Source organism: Pagrus pagrus, assembly GCF_965226575.1.
Source record: "Pagrus pagrus genome assembly, chromosome: 7".
NCBI lineage: Eukaryota > Metazoa > Chordata > Actinopteri > Spariformes > Sparidae > Pagrus > Pagrus pagrus.
In genome coordinates, this window is record NC_140191.1 from 6454671 (window position 1) to 6474103 (window position 19433).

The following is a 19433-nucleotide window of genomic DNA, read 5'->3' on the forward strand; positions in this document are numbered from 1 at the left end:
AAATTAGTTCCGTTTTGTTGAGAAGAGACTGAAGCGTCCTTTCATGGTGACACGAAGAGAAGAAAATGGATCCGACCACACATTCCACCTCTTACAGTTTGCGCTCTGTCTGTCCGTCTCCCCCTGTCTGTCCGTCTCCCCCTGTCTGTCTGTCTTTCTCCCCCACTGTCTCTCTCTCTTTCACTCTCACTCTCCTTTGCAGATATTGAGTGCGCATCTCTTCTTCCTCTCTGGATCTTGTGTTTGGACCCCTCCTCGGCTCCTCAGCTGGACAGAGAACCGTGAGAATTTTTCTCCAACTTGAAGGAAAAAAAAAAAACTTGTCTGCAGCTGTTGGAGCTCATCAGGCGTGAAGGAGCAGCAGAGGCTTTTCATTCAGGTACAGAAAGAACTGCTGTTATTACAGGAATGTGATGAATGTCTTTATCTTCCACCAGAAGGGGTTACATGCTGTAAGGTGTGTCCGGTGCTCTCTGGGGATTTGTGCGTAAAAAAAGACTGCCGTTGCGCATTTCTTGGGTGCGCATGACAGTTAGAGATGGTGCAGTTTGGGCACATGACAAACATTTTCTCCATTTATTCACTTAAAGGAGCTTTTTTTACTCATACACACTTTATTTATTTGCTTATGCAATCCTCAGATGTTTGTTTTTTGTCTTTCTTCACGATAAATAGAGAAAACAGCGACGTATTTTCAGATCCGAGTCACCAAACTAAATTAATGTCGGTGTAATTTGCGGAGGAGTTGCGTGACGCAGCATCTGGGGTCCATCCACAGACATCTGAACAGACAGGACGCGGTAATTTATGGATGTCAGGTTGCGAGCGAGGATGAAAGGGGATTTTTAAACATGGTTCGGCCTCGCTCTGCTCTGATATGAGTCACATGCAGACCCAAGGGCATCTGTGTCATTTTCTCGTCCAAGTAGTCTCAGGCCCCCCATTTTGTTTATATGACATCATTACATGCATCCCTATGGGTGGGTGCAGGCTCACTAAAGGTTGATATGATCACCATTTCACAGCTGACAGGGTCAAGGTAAAGATTTGAACATTAGGTTTAAATTTTGCATTGACAACCTCAACTTTGTGTCATTTCTTGCTAAAGAAGATTCTAGATTAGATTATTTTCATTACCGATTCATCTGCATTTGTTTGATGGTCTGTAAAATGTCCTGAAAAAGGTGAAAATGCCCATTTTAAGTGCTTTGACCTCTCGTTTGACTGCTTCACATCACTTGATTTGTTGGACCGACACTCCAAACTCAAATATCTTCAGTTTATTATCACATGAGACAAAAAAAACCGGCAAATTACTCACATTAGAGAAATAGCAAGATCAGTTTAACATTTTTTGCTTAGAAAATTTCTTAAAGGAACCCGACAATGAAAATGTTGTAATTAATCTGCCCCACCTAATGCTGATGGGAAGATGGGATAATGTTTGTAGTCCACAAATCATTTCTGGAGCTTCACAGCAAAACAGAGTTTCAGCATTCTCCTAAACAACTGAAGTAGATGGGGACTTGTTTTAAAATGTCAAAGAAATGGCTCCATGCAGCTTGTCTGGTGTAATCCAAGTCTTCAGAAGCCCTGAGATCCCAAATTGATTTGAAAAGACGTTATTTCAGCCCTTTTAAAAGCCTCAATCTTTACTGTAGCTGCACGAGCTCGACTGCACATCAGTGGTGTAAATAACATCTGTTCAAATCATCTTAGGGTCTCGTGGCCTCTGGAGGCTTGGATTACACCAGTCGAGCTGCATGGAGCCATTTTATGGGTTTTTTGGTTGTTTAAGTTAAAAAACAAGTCCCCTGCCACTTCAGTTGTTCAGGAGGCTGCTGCAACGTTGTTTTGCTGTGAAGCTCCAGAAATATTTTGTGGACTTGACCTGACTTTCTGTCCGCATGGAAGTGTGTAGATAATGACTGAATTTTCGTTTTTGGGTGAATTTTTCCTTTTTAACAATTATTCAGTTATCAGAAAAGGTGCTGATTAATGTCGATGGATTGAACAACTCGTCGTTTCAGCTCTGAAATCTTCACATCACTATTCACTAACGTATTTTATAACCTTCTAGGAAGAAGCCTCTTCTCATGTTTAACTCTAACCCTATGTTCATAGAGAAAAATAGACCAAGATTCTTTGAAAATCATTTAGCTTCTGTTCTATTTGCTTTAATACTATGGTTTCCAAACATTTTGGTGCCACGGACATCATTATTTTAAGAAAGTGCATCATTATGTTCTAATATATCGGCTTCCAACCTGAAAATCCTCAAAAGGATTAATGGGATGGTAAAAAAAAGAAAGAAAAATCACTGCTCAACTACACAAATTTGATATTCTACTTTGGCTTAATCTTTGCTTTTTTCTGAGGAAATACCAGAAAGATTCACCTCTTTTAGAGAAATCTGAGAAATGTAAAGGAAAAATCACTCTTTGGTGGAACTGCTCACCGACACTTACGACAGCGCTTCACTTTAAGGTTTCACAAGCAAAAAAAAAAGGTTGAGATTCATGAATACTTTAACAGAATATGGACGTTGACCCATTTTGTCCTGCACCCCAGGGTGTATTTTTATTTGACGCCAGGTTTTGTCCCTCTGTGTCTCAGAACATGTCCAGTTCATTGGAGAGGGCTGTGGCCCAGAAGAAGGAGGCCATCGAGGCAGCGATGGATATGTTCGAGAGGGGAGCCGAGGTGTTGGCCAGCGCCGTGGGTGAGCTCTTCCCCCTCTGTGAGGCCGCCGCTCCGGTTCTCCGCCTGGCCTTAGACAACGTCCAGAGCAAAGAGGTCTTCTATGTGAAAGAGCAGTTCCTGACGGTGAGGAACAAGCTGGACGTGCTCTCCAGCCAACTGGAGGACATCGACTGCGAGATCAAGAAGGGCAGGCTGGACTCCCATTACTTCTCAGTGGAGGAGAACATCAGGAACCAGTTTCGGAAATATATGGACATCTTGGAGGCGAAACAGCAGTACAGGGAGGTGAAGACCAGACTTTTTCTGGAGCACTTTGCCAAAACTGGAGGAGAGAAGAACCTGTTTGTGCTGTATGATGCTCTGATGGGGACGAACAGCTTTGGAGAGTCGGTTTTAGAGCTGGTTGAGAGGTAAAAGTTTATGTCATGTTCCTGGATTCGTTGCAGCTTTCAAAACAATATTATGAATAAATGTCGTCAATGCATGTTTCTGCAAAATTTATACTGTTACAAGGCTGTGCTAATGATCTGATTAAGTGTAGGCACAAAAACTGCTTGGTTAGGGTTAGGATAAGATCATGTTTTGGATTGTCTGGTTCTGTTGCGACAAGCACGGCTAGATTTTGTCCCGACGTCCGATAAAAATCTCAGGTTTTTGGCTGAAAATTGTCAAAAATATCTGATAAATCGAAATGGTTCCTCTGTTTTCTAGGTACGTAGCAAGAAACCGCCGCCTCCTGGAAGATTTCTGTGTCCGGATGAAGGAGCTCTTCTGTCTGGGCCTGATTGCTCTGCTGGGCCACTGTGCCCTAACCCAGCGCCAAGAGGAAGAAGAGGACAAAATCCGAGAGTGGAGCAGCAAAATTGAAGAAGTGGAGTCCAGGATGAAGGCAACTATCGAGTCTTGCATCGCTGCCTTCCCAGAGCAAGCAAAATTAGACGCCCAGCACCTCCTGCAAGCAAAGGAAGAAGAGAACCTGCAAGAAGCAACTCAGCAGCTTCTCGAGTTCTTGGTGAAAAAGTATGACTGGGTCCGCTGGTCCGTGCGGCTCATCAACCATTCAGGCAGCACCTACCGGAACTGGCGAGCAGGGGAGCACTTTCATCACGTGGCGGGACAGAACTGGTTCGAGGTGCTGCAGGTGAACAACATCAACCTGGTGGTGTCGTACAGCACCAAACCCAAGCCGGTGCCCCGTGACTTCATCCGGCAGGTGATGGAGGGCCAGGGGAAGAAGGGCAACGCTCCTGCGGTGGTGGAGGTGTTGGAGAAGCAGCTGTGCGGGTTCGTCGTTCACGCCGTCAGTCGCCACAAGGAGTCTGCAGCTGCGTGGAGCTTCCCGGAAGAGTGCCACTACTGGGAGAGACACAAGAATGTGGCAGTGTGTGTTCACTCAGAGTAAAGCTGACACATGTTCAGGATTTTAGGATTTCAACTAAAATACTGTAGCTTGTGTTGCTTGTCCGTCTGCAAGACTGTGCTGAGAATATCAGACTGTAAGTTGATCGTAAAGAGAAGAAGATAATGAATCTTAGAAACTGGGGATGCACCGATCAGACACGCTTGATGGGTCTCAGATGCAACCAATCCACTTTAAAACCTGATTTCTTAGTCATTCCACCTTTATTTAGTCACATCGGAGTGCCAGCAGGGAGCCCCTCATTGTTTTTTTCTGTTCTGCTTCTTCATTTTTTTGCAGTGAGCTCATGTAACTCCATAAATAGTAACCAATTGTTTCCTCTTACAGTTAAGTAGGTATATATAGTCAGCAGTAGAGGATGTATTCTGATATTTTACTTCAGTGCCAATACAGCATTGTGAGAACACGACATTACAAGTGAAAGTTCCTGCTGTCAAAATTCTACTTGCAGGCTTAAAAGGAGTAATTTCCAGCCAAATGTACTTAAAGTATTAAAGTTAGTGTTCCTTCTGTAGAAGAATGGACCTTGTGAATGCATATATTCATATGTAGGACACATAAGTAGCATTTTACTGCTAATTTTAATGACCTTTTGTCCAGTTCGGTAGTGCAGTCCAGTGGTTTCAATCCAGGGCTCAGGCCCCTTCAGAAGGACGTTAAATCTGAGGGGTCATGAGATCGTTAGAGTAAGAATGAAGAAAATACAGATCAGATCAAGGTAGAGGAGTGAAACAACCCAATTGCAATAATAAATGTTGGCATTGTACATTTCTGCAAACCACTTATATGTTGAAACTTTATCTTTCTTTATGTTTCAACTCCATAAAGAGGCGGTCCTGTGCACAGAGAGCAGGATCCTCCTGTTTACCAGCAATGGTGGAACAGTGAAAGCTACGAATTCCAGCTCTTCCGGTGATTTATTCTAGCAAACAGGCCAAGTAAAGAAAAGAAAGAGACAAAGAGAGCTGCAGAAGAAAGAAAGAAAGAAAGCAAGAAAGCAAGAAAGAAAGAAAGAAAGAAAGAAAGAAAGAAAGAAAGGTGAAGAGAGTAGAAAACAAACGCCTCCTGTGAAACCTAAAACTAGGTGAAACAACACTGTAGTTAACTAAATTAAAAATAAAACACAGACTTTATTGAAAACTAATGTTAACGTTTCTTTATGTTAGGGTTGGTACAAAAACAGTTTGGGCAGAGTTAGAAAACGATCATGTTGTGGCTTAAAATACCTGATTTGTCACCACTAACATGGCTGGAAAATGTCCTTGTGTTCGCTAAAATTACTCAGTTTTTCCTCAGATGAAACAGGAAGTGGACAGTGGTCTCTTGGCAGCCGTCTAACTGGTTGTCACAACACCACCGTCCCCTCCTCCTCTATGTAATCTTTACGTGCTATGACTTGTTGATATTATATGTATGAAGCAAATTTAACGTATTCATGGTTTGCAGAAACGTACAATGCCAGTATTTTATTTTAAACTGGGGGAAACCAGCACCGGTCCTGGATCAGTAGTCCGTATTGGAGTTGACATATTGAAACTGCCTTCAGAGTCAGATCAGTGCATCCCTGTCAGAAACATTATATTTAAGTTATTTTGTTTATTCATAAATGCACTTTAATTAGCTGTCTGGACTGTGTCGACTCTTTCTCCAGTGAACATTTGAATTTTAGACATTTCATGTAAATATATTAAGTTACAGCTGTTTAAATATTAACTGCTTGCATATTATGATGTGTCACTGTGTATTTATTTGTCATTTATAAGTTACTAACCAGTTTGTGTTTAACTATGAGACATTTTGCACTAACACTGGCCTGTATATCATAATCGTCTGTGCTTTTACCTCAGCTGCATACAGTCATAATCCAGCCTCCCTTGAGAAATGGCTTCTGCACTTTCAGCTTTTAAAGATGGTTTTGCTGAGGCTGCATCTGCAGAGCTCTGCTCCCATTTTGTCTCTGCTCAGCAGGCTGGCCTACATAACTCTAACAGGAGGGACGGAGGTTCAGTTTTTCAGGCGTGAAAAACAAGAGGCTTGGAGTTTGGCACCGGAGACGCGACAATGTGCCTTGTGTTCTAAACACATTCAGACCCCTCGAACCGAAGCAAGCAAACCCCACTGCTCACCAGTGCTGTGCCTATAATTACCTAATGGTTCATGTCTGTTGTTCATGGTTCATGTCTGTTGTTTCAGCCTGGATGAGAAGTGATTTCTTCATTTGTCCATTTTATTTCTGTAAGATTTGGTGATAAATGACAATTTCCGTGTTGTTTTGCACTTCCCAACCAAATGTGATGTATTTTCTCATGATTTATGGATGATTTTCTGTTTACATGGTGTCATTTCATTGTTTGTATGACATCCCTGCTCACACTACACTTATTTTTTATTTTTTTTGCTCATGTGGAACAAACCACTGTGATTTGTGCCTGAAATTTAAATCAATTATCATTTCTACGGACGCCCTGAGAGGCAAGTGAAGAGGTTTTTCTTTCCGGTGATCCATTTTTGTCTGATTCAAATTGTTTTCTCTTGTTTATGACTTGAGTTTTTTCCAGGATCTTTACATTACATTTTCTTCCAGGAGAATTTATGTTATTTATTATTTATTTTATTTATTTTACACGTCTATTACGTGTAAGCAGATTATGTAACATAAAAAAAAATCACTTTTGCATATATTTATTTTTCCTCCTGAAATTTTTTTTCCACGTTTTCACAGCTGGAAAACAGATTTAGGGAAAGATTACCCTGCAAAAGTTTAAAATGTATTTTTTTTTCAGTAGTTTATCATGTCACTCGCCTCTTTGGGCTTCCGTACTTTCACATTTCCCCAGTAAAGAGTTATCTATCACGAGTTTAACAGATTCACCACTTTTATAAACTGATGATATTTAAACCCACTAACTGAAGATATAAAGTTGTAAAACGGGCATTAATTTATACCAAAATGTTGTCGTGTATCATTGCTTAAAAGACAGCATCTATATGTAAACTAACTAATCTCAATAAAAATGAGTGCATCATCAATGTTTAGTGTAATCATTATGCTTTATGACAATCAATGACCAAATACAAACAGTTAATGTACGTGTAAACACGTATAATCTAATATCTGCCTCTCATTTCTTGTACAAATGTGATTTACGCAGCACTGTTAGTGTCCGAGCCCATTAAAACCAGGCAGTGCACCCTCAGCAACAACGACTCCACTAATTTAATTGATATTTACACGTAAGTCAGCATTTCCTGACCGCAGCTCCAGCTTGATAGTCTATGAATAACCCCTGGCTGAGCTAATATCCTGCAGACGAGCAGCAAAGTGCTTGGCTTAGCAGGATGGTATCAGTCATAATGCACGGCGTAGGTGCAGGGCGGGTGGAGACGGCCATCATCGCTTATCTCAGTGGATCTGGAGGGTCTTTAGCTGCTCGGCCTCTCTGTCCTAAATCAACCTGTCAGAATCCATCAGGCGTTATCTGTAATATACAGAGCAGTGCAGGAGGAAGTGGACTGTGTTGAATCATCAGGGGTTTGTCTGTGCACAGTAGAAAATAGCTGCCAGTTGGAAGATGAGGCTGTTCAGTGGTTTTAAAAGCATTTTTTAAGAAAAAGAAAATTTGTGCATATAACAAATTTTACACATTCATGCATGAGAGATAAATGAAAATGTTGAATCTGCCGTAGCTTGCCATTTTAAAGAAAGTGAGAAAAAAAAATCCTGTCCCTATTCTGGGCCGAGGCCCATCCTCCATCTGAGTTTTGTGGAAATCCGTTCAGTAGTTTTTGTGTAATCCTGCTGACAAACCAACACAAGGACACAGGTGAAAACATAACCTCCTTGGCGGAAGTAATTAAATAAGATGACGTAAAAACACAAAACCAAAACAAAGAAAATGTGTCACTGTCTAAATACCTAAGGACTGCACTGACAACGCTGCACCTGCTACCTCTTTGGCACGAAGCCTTTTTATAATTAGAAATCCCAGACAGGTGACTAACACACTGTACCACCTTTGATATATGTGTACTTCTAATCCTACGCTGAAAAAAACAGAGAATGCGGAGCAGACAGACAGATGGGTGTGCCAGACAACAGTGTGCAGTCTTCAAACACACCACAGAACCAGTCCCAGAGAACAGACCACTGAATCCAACACAACACAACAAACAAAACCACAAACCTGCTGGTGGACAAAAGGCCTCTTCAGCTTTTATAACACATTTCTGTTCACTGGTTATTTAAATAAAACTCTGTCATGACAATCTCCTCATTTACTATCTCTTAATCTAATGTGATGGACGTTAATTTTGACATTATTACCCAGAGTGTTAAGTATTTCCAAGGTTTTCCTCCAGTGTAAACATCAAGAGCAGCAGCAGCCTGCTCTGAAAGCCAGTGGATTCATTAGTGGTTGTGTGGGCTTTGCCTAGGTAACAACTATTGATCCAGGAGGCTCTTCCCCTGCATAAAAGGCTTTGGCTGTGGTAGCCCGTCAATCCTGACTGTCATTATGGGAAGACTGAAGCATCTGTTTACTGATAAGATCTACTGCTGCCATCTCGTGCCACGGGAGCCGGAGTAGGCTTGTTTTGCGGTTGAGGGAAGGTTAAAGTTGGGTTTTCTGGAGGAAAAGAGTGAAATCTGATGAGGGAGTGGTACCAGAGGTGGTTTGCAGACAGAGGGCGCTATCAACATACAGATCTAAAGGCTGATTTGACAAAAGCAACACAAGAAGTGAAAAGTACAATTACATTTTTAAGCATTTCACGATGGATTTAAGATAAAGCTGCAATGATTAATCGATTAGTTGTCAACTTTAATCAGAAAGAAAGTCCAAATTCTCAGATTCCAGCTTCTTAAATTTGAGTATATTTTCTTGTTTCTTGACAGTAAACTTAAAATTTTTGGGTTGTGGACAAAACAAGACATTTGAGGACGTCATCTTGGGTTTTGGGAAACACTGATGGACAATTTTCACAATTTATTTGTAGCTTTTAGACCAAACAACTGATCTTTTAACCAAGAAAACTGCAGGATTTAACACTGAAAATAATACTTAGCTGCAGCCGTGTGTTGCATAGGGCTTGAGCTTGCATACACAATGAACTTACAGTATGTCAGTGTCACAACAGACTGCTCATCAGCCTGATTTTAAACATTTACCAGAAACCTTATAGGAACCAGGTAGTTACGTTTCCCTCTTGTTGTTCCTGCTGGGACTTTAACCTCATCCCAAGCTCGTTTTAAAGGAGTAAATATGTCACAAAAAGCAAATTCCCTCATGACGTAATTCTGGAAATAATAAACTGACTACGTCCCACCAAGAAAAATAACAGTCAGTTTACAAAACCTTTCTCCAGCATTACCAAACATCCTCTCCATTCCATCAAGCCGAAGCTCCTCATCTCTGAGAGGAGATAGCAGCCAATATCAATATTTCATAAACAAATGAAAGACTGGATGGAGTCGAGCATCAGAGTGGCCCTGGAGGAGAGAGTCGATCAATGGTGGGATAGCTCTGTCCGCTGGTGTCTGCCAATCCCGGCCCACGCACAATAATGCTTTTACCCATCAGTCGGAGTGGACCATCGACCGGCCCGCTGCTCTGTGAGTGAGCTAATCCAATAAAAAGCATTAAAACATTTGTTCAGTGACACACTGGCTGCAGGTCCGAGCCCAGAAACCAGGACTGATCCCACCAGGTTGAAGACTGACTGTTTTAGACACCATGGAGGACATGTTGTATTGTGAAGCGGGTGTAGTTTTACGACCCGGCAACCAAATCTGGCACCAGATGCGGGTTGTTACAAAAAAACACAAGACATACTGTACCTGATAAAGGTTGACTTTGTGTGGATGTAGGCCAGTTAATCAATGCTCTAATCAGATGAAGATTATTCATTATTCAAGTGATATTTTCAGGGCCTGTTCAGACGTGGTATTAACATTCATCCTGAGTGGTTTAATTACAGGCGGACAGCTTTAAGGAATAGAAGTGAATGCCCCCAAAAGGCATTGAGGATGCAATTAAGATCCTATCACACTGACCACGTTCGGACATGGTCTGGCCCGCATGTGACCACATTCTTTTAGCAGCGTGTACGCACATGTGGCCTGGGTCACACTGAAGGACCGCCTAGTCAACTGACCTCTGAGAAGCCACAGCAACAAGCTGAATGAATCACAAGCCGTCTGATTTCCAAATTAATTAAAATGTAAATGTTTGAGCTGTCTTAAAGTGCCAATTTCAGCAACGGATGTTTGTAAACACACTGTTTGTTTCCACTGATCCAACCAATAAACTAGTGACTGCAATATCCCCAGACTCCCTTAACAAATCACAATTTTTGAGAGTTGTTGAGTGAGGAGAAACTTAAAAAAACATCTGATGCAAATTCTTAATTAGGAGAGCATTCTTTTAAATTTCGCTTTTAATGCAATACATTAAGTTGTTTCTTCACTTTTAAAAAGTGTTGCGGCATCACTATAATCTGCTCCATGTGTAAAGACTTTACACTTTATTGGCGGTAAACCTGTCAAGTTTCACATATACAGTAAACAGGAACCAATATAGTTTACTTCTTTGTCACCAGTGGAGAAAGTCCCCAGACTCCCTTGAAAAATTGCTAAATTTTGAGAATTGTTGAGTTGAAGAAACTTTACAACATTGTGAAATGCCATCTCTGACGCATTTGAAATCATTTGGGCCTTCTTGTAAATTCGGCAAATGTTATATGTTAAGTTCTTCTTTGTTTGCGTGAAAAACATTGTGTCCATTTGTTCCAGCGATGTCTGTGTTTACTTGCATGTAGAGCAGGAAAGTGAAATGTGATCACTAAAGGTCACTCGGGACTCAATCGCATCAAAACAGGACAGAAAGTCGCTATGTTTACCTAACAGAGTTGAGCAGACTGGGTTTTACCTTTAGAAACGTAATCAGGTGCTCACAGGTACACTGCAGCTGGCACAAGGCTGAGCTCTTCCAATATGGCTGCCACATGGTTGGACTTAGCACATACTAGCTTCTTCAGGGTGTTTACAGAAGGTGGGACAAAATGGACTTTATATACACAACAAGATGGCCGACTCTTTCTCAATTATCCAATGAGAACCAAACAAATAAAAGTCCAGCCTCTAAAGGATGCAACACCCTCCAAAAAGGAAATTTCAAACTAAAAGCACACAAAAAATATTAAACAGTACAAAGACTAAAATGTACCACAAAGTCACACGACATGATCATAGACAAAAATATGCTTTTTAATACCTAATTAAATATTTTCTTAAAAACCTGCAAAAATGGCAACGTTATTTCTGAAAGAAAAGCTTGATTGACTATATTTTCAGAAGTATTACAGAGAGTTCATAGTACTTATAAATGAGGGCTTTGAGGGTTTTTCACTTTAAATAACTAGTAACTAAAATCATCAAATAAATGTAGTGGAGTAAAAATTACAATATTTGTCTCTAAAATGTAGTGGCATAGAAGTATAGAGTAACAGAAAATAGAAATTCTCAAGAAAAGTACCTTCAAATTATACTTCTAAACAGTACTTGAATAATTGTACTTAGTTACATTCCATCACTGCACATTACCTACTTTTTTAAAATTTTACCATAGAGTGGATGCACAGATGTGTTGCCGCTGCATTAGTAGTGTGATTGTTGAGTTGTGTCACTTTGTTGTTGCATCAGATATGTCATTATCTGACCTGGTTACATGACTGTAAATGTATTTTGCAATTATACATTTACAGCTAGGAAGTAAGTAATGATGGATATGGACTGAGCAGATGTAGACAATCTCAAAATTCAGCTTTAGTAGCAGTTTTACCTGCTGTATATATCTGTAGAGGACCTGAAATTGTCTAAATGCATCTGGATTGTCTGGGGAATCCATCTGTCAGTAAAGCTTTTAAGTGGAAATCCACTGGGTGTGAACACGTGCCTCGACCATCTGCAGTGCCTCAAAATTTCCCTCATGTTTTCCAACACTTCCTGTTCTCCTGTGATGCCATCGCTGTCTGCCTCCCCCTCTTCAAGGCCCCATGTTCTTTCACTCAAACCCCCAGCGCTGTTGTAGACGAACCCCCCTCCTCCACGCACTCACTCAGATTCCTCTCTCCTTCATTTGCAGCAGGTCGCCGGCCCCCGACAGCACTGAAGAATCTCAGAATATTAATCTGTGTTCTTGTTCTCCCTGACCTTTACTCTGTTTCTGCTGCCGAACCATCTGTCTTCGCTCATTTGTAGTCTGCAGCTCTCTACCTGTCTGCCTGTCTTCTCTCATCCTGTTTTTTCTTTGTTTAGCAGATGAAGTAAAAGCAACTCCTCCATGTTCTGCAAAAGAAACAAACACTTTGCACATATTGTAACGATCAAGACTTAAGTTGCCAGACTCTTGGATGGTGTTTCTGGTTTCAATTTCTAGGAATGCTTTTATATTTTAAAAGAAAGAAATAATTCTGTGAAAAAACAAGCAAAAATGTTATTTGGTTTCATTAGTTACAGCCATGTTGAAATAGGATTGTGCAACACTAATGGAGGAGGTGTAGTTGTGGATAATGACCCCAAGGGAGTGGGAGGTAATTGAGTAAAAGCGTGAGAAAGAGGAAATGAAAGAGAGGAAAACCAGGAAATGCCACGTCACTCAGAGACAGCGCCTTCAGTGGGTTAATTCTTCACAATCTGCATCAAATCCTCATGAGAACGCCAACAAACACAGAGGATCAGATGCAGGAGCAGACGCAATGATTTGAGGGCTCGAGGCAAAACACAGAAGGGGCCCCCCCGAGAGTCTGAAGTCTATTTTTGAAAACAAAGACAAAGGTCGACGATGAAGCTGATCCGTCCTGACTGTTAAAAGTGCAACCCTGTGTCCGAGAAATTATGATCATACTGCTAATTTGTTTTGAAAAATACATTTTGAGAGAACGTAATTGCTTCTCTGATTGTTCAGTGACAATATTGCTTTCTAGTAGAGGAAGTAAAGCTTTTTTCTAGAGTGCACAAGGTGGAGGGAGGTAGTCAGGAAGGATGGTGAGTGCACAAAGCACAGGACATTAATAATAAAGTGGGATTTACATCCTGAGTATCACTTTGGTTAACGATAGTCGGTTCCTCTAAAATCCCACGAACTGATATTTTTGTTATCATACACCCTGGAAATGTTGTAAGTTATCATTTTGGACGTGTAAGATATGGATCTTGTGGGAACAAGATATCTGTCTGGTAATTATTCTCACCAGATAAATAACTTGTCTGCACAAGAAAATAACTTATTCCCACAAGATGATGAATAAACCCCTAGTTAAGGGAGAGACTGTGGTTTTGGTTAGATGTACATAGAGTTTCACACTTGAAGTCATTTTTGGCTTTTTTTCAGTATCTAATCAAGAGCATCATTTGTCTCTAACCATAACCAAGTGCTTTGGAAGCCTACACATAATCATGAATCACATTAATCATGTTCAAGTTTCTACATGTTTGTATTGTGTGAAAACAGATGTATTACAAAATCTGTCTCCCCAGGAAAAACAGCTGGATCATGGTTTCAGTAAATGTGCTCAGTGTTTACGTTCAGGTGACAGAGCCCTCTAACGGCCGCAGTATTTATGACTGTTGTCCACTGGGAGCAAACGAGGAAGAAGAGTAACGTTGTTATACAGCCACAGAGTCCACAGAGGTCAGAGGTCGGGGTGGACTGGTGGTCTGCAGGACAGCACTGGAATGCAAAACATGTCTACACTTTGTTTTCTGTGTTGTGATCTGATTTTATTGTTGCATCGAAGATTCATGTCACAATATAGCAACACATTTATTAATTTAAAAAAATGTACGTACGGATTTAATTTTATTATCACAGTAAATACATAAATAAAGAGCAATCACATATACTGTGTGTTGTTTATCCTCTTTTAAATTTAATCTAGGCATTTAAAATCTTCCACAGAAGAGGCGTCACTCACAGTTTTCAGTGCAGATCATCACCTTTGTTTCCTTCATACGTTACGTATATTCTTATCAGTATTTCCTGTATTATTTGCTTTTGGTCTTCAATAGCAGTTCAAACAGAGCTGATGTTTGTTTAGAGAGCCTGACTTTATAGCCATCATAGTCACAGTTGTAGCAGCAGATGTGCAGCTGTGGACAGGAAGTTGATTTTTTAATTCAAATTATAATATTATTCTTGAAATAGTAGCTGAATAAAAACCGGACCAAATGGAGGAGTCACTCAAACTCCAAACAACAGAAAGATGCAAAGGTCTTTGAAATGGTTGATAGAGATTGTCTCAGCTTGTCTCCTTGTTGTATTTGGCTGCAATTACATTTTAAGACAATCTGATTTAAAAGTGTTTGTTCAGTTTAGAGTTAGGGTTTAAAATCTGCAGGAAGATATCGGAGAAAATGGAGATCAGTAAGCATGAAAGTATTCAGGTTTGAAACAGCAACTCCTGCATCAGATTTTTTTAATTTGAATTCTTGTGTAGGAGTCCAGCCTGTAACTAACACACTGTGGTTTCCAGAAGAAGTAACAGTATAATTTCAGGAGGTGGATGACGATGTGTAACCTCAGCGTTCAGGGAGGTTCTGGGAGTTTCCGCCCAGAGCGAGCTCGGGTATAAATAGTCCCCGAGGCTTGTTTGTCTGTCCACAAAAGCATTAGTGAATTACAATTGTAGTTGCCTTATTGATCGGCTCTGTAAAACATGTTCAATCCCTTTTTTGTCCCAGCAGCATGCAACAATACATGTGACTCAGTGTTTTCTTGTGACTTTCTATCATAACTGCATACCATTTCTGCAGCCAGTGCTGTGATATGACTTTTATCTGTCTTAATAACTGCAGATAATATAGAACTGCTTCCTCAAAATGTTCTTCATTGTAGAAATAAAATGACCTAAAATGATATATCAAGAAATGTATCAAGATAATTAGAGAATTAGTTTGACTTCTGTGATATCTGTGTGCAGCAGTCTGACATCAGACTGGAGGCTTTCGATAAATCAGGACTACAACAATATGATTAAACAAAATGTCTGCCAGCAGGAGTAATTCGATTTCCCGTTTACGTGGGGCTTAAAGGTGGTTTGACTGACTTGTGTAAGGGCAAAGATGTACTCAGGGGTGAATTTGCCTCCAATCAATAACTCGTCTTCTCCCAGACTCTGAACCTTTATCTGTTTCCTCAGATCTAACCCGAGCTGGTATTGATCTGCGTCAGTGACAGATGGGCTCGTATCGAGGCGGCCTGTCAGCCTTTCTCTGCTGGAGTCGCTGTTGCGCATACAGATCGTTGGTGTTTGACTCAAGACTGGTCAAAGTTCAGTTGTGTTGCGGATCCCGAGCCAACTGTACACAGCAACTCAATAAAAAGAGAGTCAGGAAGAAATAAGTGTCGGTCAATGATACTGTACATTTAGCAGTAACAGGTAAAGTGGTTTAATATTGGGAGTCAGCTGAAGCCACGAAGCCAAGTTGAGGTAAAATTCATGCAACTTTTATTTTAAAAAAATGTCATTTGCTCAAGATAAGCAGATAAACAGATATCTCACTTTTTTATTTTCCATGAAACTACCCCTGGAATAGAGTAAGGAAGCACTTTCCCTCAGTCCCTGCCCTCCCTTGACTTCTTCAGACCGAGTGATGCGTCGTCTGTCACCGGACGCCATGTTCTCTGTGACCTGGAAACATCTGGAGAGGGAAGTGGGAAGGCCGGCGTTACTCAGAATGAACAACACCACCATGAAACCAAAACCAGCGACTGTTAAAATACAGCAGCATGGTGACTTTCTGAGACGTGTTACCTCATCACAAAAACTCCTGACCGCCAAATTCAGTCACAAAGAGCTTTCGGTCTCAGTATGAAAAGTATATATGATGTTTTACCGACACTATGCCGGGGCTCTAGGGACCAACACTCCCCGTTAGTCAGTCCACCACCTGGATTCAGATGTAAATATCTCAACAACTATTGGACGTATTGGCACAGAAACTTTCAATGTCCGCAGGAGATGATTCACCATCTTGCACCACTAATTTCTCAGGAACTACTTGATGGATTGACCTGAAATTTGGTGCAGACATTTCGTAACATCACCCCTCTGTGCTGTGAGCTTTTCACGTGTCTGCAATGTTCACTTTCATCAGATCTCACGCTGTGGCAGTGAGAGCAGAAATGTAATCATGAAATATTCACAACTTTAAAAGCAGTTGGAGGCCTTAGTCCCACGCTGTTAAAACACACATTTATAGGTATATTTAGTTATCAGAGATATTTATTTTTATAGCAAGCTGTCTATGAGATCATGATATGATGTTATCTCATTAGCTTACTGAACAAAGTTAACACCTCGGAGAGTCTTCATCAGGATGTCCCTGTTTAGAGCTCTGAACACACCCCCTCCTGACGCTCGTGTAGTTTCGAGGGAAATGTTTAGGTGATAATCTGGGCAAGTTCAAACTGTCTGTCTGCTGTTTGGGGCCTCTGGCAATATCCCACAATGAGGAATTCATTACACCGGGAAAACATTTTCATTTTTACAGCTCAGCTCGTTCAAAGACCTGTCAGTCCTGCCCACATTTATTTTCCCATGGGAGTCAGCCAAATCCAGCATGACGATTACTAAATCCCGTCTTTCCCACTAACGACTTTCTATTCGTGAAGCAATCATCCATTACGCTGATGTAATACTGAGGGGGTGAATGTAGAACACCAGAGGAAATGTCTGAGAGCACATACTTCACATATCAACTTCTCTTTATTATGCAAGCATTTTGATTGTTTACTGATATAGATAATAGTGTGCTTACAATGAAAATTGTTCTCTAATTCCATTGTTTATGTATAAAACAGCACTAAATCCTGGTCTAAGCAGGTAATTAACATTTTTCATGGCTCTATTTAAGGCTCAGCAAAGCATTTTAGCATCGTAATCTTGTGATCTAATCTGTGAACTTCTGTCATCTGAGCATGTGTCTGCATCTCTTTAGTGTTATCTCATTTTCTTAGTAAATGATATACACTTATACGAGTCTCCTAATCTCTGAATTGGCACTATTGATGTCTAGTAAAACACCGACCCTTTCCAGAAAATGCTCTGTGTATTCTGACATGCGATGAGCCACCGGGGGATTTTCCTGTGAGCTGAGGAGACATCTTGTGGTGAGGAGGAAACATTAGCCCATCGGCCAAGGTCAAAAAGATAAAACGTGGTCAATAGCTTCCTCGGACATGGAAGTCATTTATCATTTCAGCTTCGAGACACAAACAAAAAGGACGGCACAGCCTCTGTTACACAGAGTCAAGTTTATAAAAGTGTCTCTTCATCCTTTTTACAGAATACAGATTCACGATGCAGCTGCAGTTCACAGATAATCACTTGATGAATCTCACTTTGTTGTGTTGTTGAAGCAAATATCAATCATCAGCAAAGAATAACAGCTATAATTAGATCCAGAACATCGTATTAAAGGAGAAATGTGTCAGATATGGCCAGAAAATGAAACGATATGTGTGAAGAAACAACATGAAATGACTTTATGGCAAAAGTACGTCTATGTACTGTGTTGCAGAGATATCTATGAAGTTAGCATGCTAACCAGCTAGCCCCAGAGCGTCCTGTCTTGTAATACTGCTTTGTTCCGGCAAGAGGCCGCTGTACAGTGTAATAAATAAACACAATAAACTCACAACGTGTAGAATTTAAATAATCTTACTTGTATTTTCCCTTCTAAACACAAGTTTCTCTCTTTTATGACCTAGACAAGCTTAATTTTCTCATTAATTCACTTCTCAGGGTTTGTCCCTAAGCGTCGGTAAGACATTTGCATGGCACACACATACTTTTCATACTGAGACCGAAAGTGTCCAGCCATGTTCACTCTGCCAAATCCGGTTGAGTCGGGCCCCAGTCCCCCTGTGAATCCTACTGGGGAATTTGTCTGAACCAAACCACCTGGAAATAACTGTGTCAGCTCTATCCTTATGAATTATTGCATCAAAAAGTGCACGTAATGCCTTTGAGCATCTCCATTACACAAAATCATGAAAAAGAGTCCCGTCTTTCAACAAACATGCTGAGCAGATGCATGCCAAGTAAAGCCAGGGAAAACACAAGATGCACACAAAGCTCTGTGACCCTCTCTGCTCAGCTGGCTGTCATTATCTCAGATATTTCACCCATGTTTCCACCTGGAGAGCCTGAAACCACAAACAACAAAGGCGAAAACTTTCTTACTAATTCAACACTTTCCATTGATGCTGGAGCCAGAGCTCCATTCACAGGACATGCTGTTGGTTGGTTCAGTGTTTTGCAGATCAGTTTCTTTGCTGACTTAAAAGAAATTCAGATCTTTAGACAGGATTTGTCTGGAAAAGAAACAACACATCGAGTGCAAACAAGGTCGTCCAGCCAAGTGACGTCACGGTCAGGGCTCAGTGTGTGTTTACCAGCATCGGCCTGTACCTCCCATCACGCCACATACTGGTGAGTCCCTGCGAAAGCCGCTGTCCACTTTCCGATGCTTACAAGTGTGAGATCTGACAGTGGGACGACACACGATCAAGGCGGTGGCGGACGTGCTCGCCTAACCCTCCTCTGCCCGGCGTCACTTTGCTGCAGACCAGACATCCTTCCCTCCTCTTCCTGTGAGCAGGGTTGACAGAGACTTCAGGCTGCGTGTGTCACGGCCTGCTTTATAAAGCACAAAGGCCATGAGTGAGCTCTGACGGTCATGGTGTGTACTCCCAAACACAGACAGTCTTTCACAGGGCGGCACTGTGACGGACTGATTCTGATAATGCTGCCTCTGCAGGGCAAATGTCATCCCTTTTTTGCAATGCTTGAATCCAGTAGCCAATCGCTTTCCATCACTAATTATCAGATTCAGACTGAAGTAGGTCAACATTTAATACTTTGACCTGCTATTTATAATATTTTTCAGAGCCTGTTGTTTAAATAACGTTTTATTTTCTTATTAATGGTACTAACTTGCTGTAAATCCCAACTTGTTGCAAACATAAGGAGCTAAATTTGGCTTTCGAGCATGCACAGTGTCACACAAGTCAGGGGAACCGGTGCAGTGGCCATGGCAACCTCATTGGAGCCACAACAAGAAGGGTTTTGTCCTGATGGGTCGCTTTGCTGAGCCCCACTGCCACTGGTCTCCTTGTTTTTTCTCTCTCGCTCACTGTCTTTGTCTATCAGTCTCTTCCTCACACATACACAGACATAAACCAGTCTATGTTTTTAAAAAAAAAAAAAAAAAAAAATGTTCCCAGGGTGCATGGTGTCCCTGCATGGG

The 19433-nt window shown here is 41.1% G+C and overlaps 1 protein-coding gene and 1 long non-coding RNA gene across 3 annotated transcripts; one reads left to right on the forward strand and one right to left on the reverse strand.

Moving 5' to 3' along the window:
* Window positions 1-169: 169 nt before the first annotated feature.
* Window positions 170-7153, forward strand: LOC311259641 (protein rapunzel-like). Of its 2 annotated transcripts, XM_084356898.1 has the most exons (3): window positions 170-379; window positions 2617-3113; window positions 3415-7153. In XM_084356898.1, the coding sequence occupies exons 2-3, from the start codon at window positions 2620-2622 to the stop codon at window positions 4103-4105; spliced, it is 1185 nt and encodes a 394-aa protein (XP_084213024.1). In that variant the 5' UTR covers window positions 170-379; window positions 2617-2619; the 3' UTR covers window positions 4106-7153. The 2 variants fall into 2 exon arrangements, with proteins under 2 accessions (XP_084213024.1, XP_084213023.1); XM_084356897.1 differs by lacking the exon at window positions 170-379 and having other exon boundaries at window positions 2209-3113.
* Window positions 7154-7155: 2 nt separating this feature from the next.
* On the reverse strand, window positions 7156-11145 carry LOC311259643. Its single transcript, XR_014622925.1, has 2 exons — window positions 11050-11145; window positions 7156-7602 (listed from the first exon to the last, which is right to left on the reverse strand). It is a non-coding gene; the product is annotated as an uncharacterized lncRNA (long non-coding RNA).
* Between the last annotated feature and the right edge of the window lie 8288 nt (window positions 11146-19433).

Bases quoted from the DNA above. Each gene is read 5' to 3' on its own strand.
- LOC311259641 (XM_084356897.1), top strand. From the start codon at position 2,539: ATGGACGTTGACCCATTTTGTCCTGCACCCCAGGGTGTATTTTTATTT. The intron at 3,114-3,414 runs GTAAAAGTTTAT...TCTGTTTTCTAG, and splicing joins GTTTTAGAGCTGGTTGAGAG to GTACGTAGCAAGAAACCGCC.